Source organism: Diaphorina citri, unplaced genomic scaffold, assembly GCF_000475195.1.
Source record: "Diaphorina citri unplaced genomic scaffold, Diaci psyllid genome assembly version 1.1 scaffold15119, whole genome shotgun sequence".
Taxonomy (NCBI): domain Eukaryota; kingdom Metazoa; phylum Arthropoda; class Insecta; order Hemiptera; family Psyllidae; genus Diaphorina; species Diaphorina citri.
Window position 1 is genome coordinate 1 of NW_007392483.1, and position 1,189 is coordinate 1,189.

At 43.4% G+C, this 1,189-nt stretch overlaps 1 protein-coding gene across 1 annotated transcript; it reads right to left on the reverse strand.

Moving 5' to 3' along the window:
* Window positions 1-73: 73 nt before the first annotated feature.
* Window positions 74-1,171, reverse strand: LOC103523086 (E3 ubiquitin-protein ligase TRIM71-like; the record flags this gene model as incomplete). Its single annotated transcript, XM_026832854.1, has 1 exon — window positions 74-1,171. A coding segment is annotated over one exon (1,098 nt), but the record flags the coding sequence as incomplete, so codon positions are not given.
* Window positions 1,172-1,189: the final 18 nt, after the last annotated feature.

Genomic DNA, 1,189 nt, shown 5'->3' on the forward strand with positions numbered 1-1,189 from the left:
TATCATGAGAAATATTGGGTCTAAGTAGTAAGGTCGGAATGTACCGTGATTATAATGATTTTATCGATTCCTCCTATCTTCCCATACAAAGGACGGGTAACCCCGCTCGTATACAAGAAGATGCGTATACCCCCTTACCTTCACTTGTGAACAGTTGAATTCGATGGTTACGAGTATCCGACACTACAATCTGACAGTCTGAGTTCACATCAATGTCCCAGGGATAATTAAACTGTCCAATCTTCATGCCTTTGCTACCAAACTTCAACATAAATCTGCCGTCATAGGTGAAAATTTGAATACGATGGTTGTCTTTGTCAGCAACGATAATTCGATTCGTGCGATCCACAGCAATACCTGCTGGTCTATCAAACTGGCCATTTTCACTTCCATGAGAGCCAAAGCTACGTAGGAACTCTCCTCGCTTGGTGAAAATCTGGACACGATTGTTACTTCTATCAGCAATGAGTATGTTACCTTCCTGATCAATGCATACACCCCAGGGTCTACAGACTTGACCTTCCTCTGATCCTTCCATACCAAACACATGTAGTAATTCTCCTGAGGGTACATTCTGAGGTGGAATATGATTGCGTACAGTATTCACTCTATTGTTGTAAGGTCTTACGGAATGAGGCGGCATAGGCACAGGTTGAATATTCAACTTGGGCGGAGGAGGTGGTAGAGTACTGGGTTTATTAAAGCTAACATTGTTGAGTATTGCACATAGCTGATCAGGTGAGGTCCCTGGCATTTTGAATGTCTCTTCTTTCATATTGCATTGTCCTCTAACTGCTCTGGCAATACCTTCTCCCACAGCGGCTGTCATGTTTGACCCATAGGGAGAGCTAGTAATATCTCCCATGGTGGAGACTGCTAGCATCAGGTTAGGTTCTGGTGGGGTAAACACAATAATGTCATCTTCATGGGGGATTTGACTATCCCGTAGGGAACTTAGATGTCTTAGTTCGGAATGTGCTTTCTCCTTGATATTGAGTAGCTCCACACTAGTTCCCATCTCGATAGCTTCAGCCAACCAATCACAAGTTTGAGAGAAACGAGCCAGAGCAGTTTTGAGGATGTCAACTTGTTGGAGGAGTAGATTGCCTTTTGATACTCGGATGTGTTCGATTCCTGCAACAGACGACAAAATAGCGATTAGTTCAGCCCTAAAATAAGGTAAGGCAAA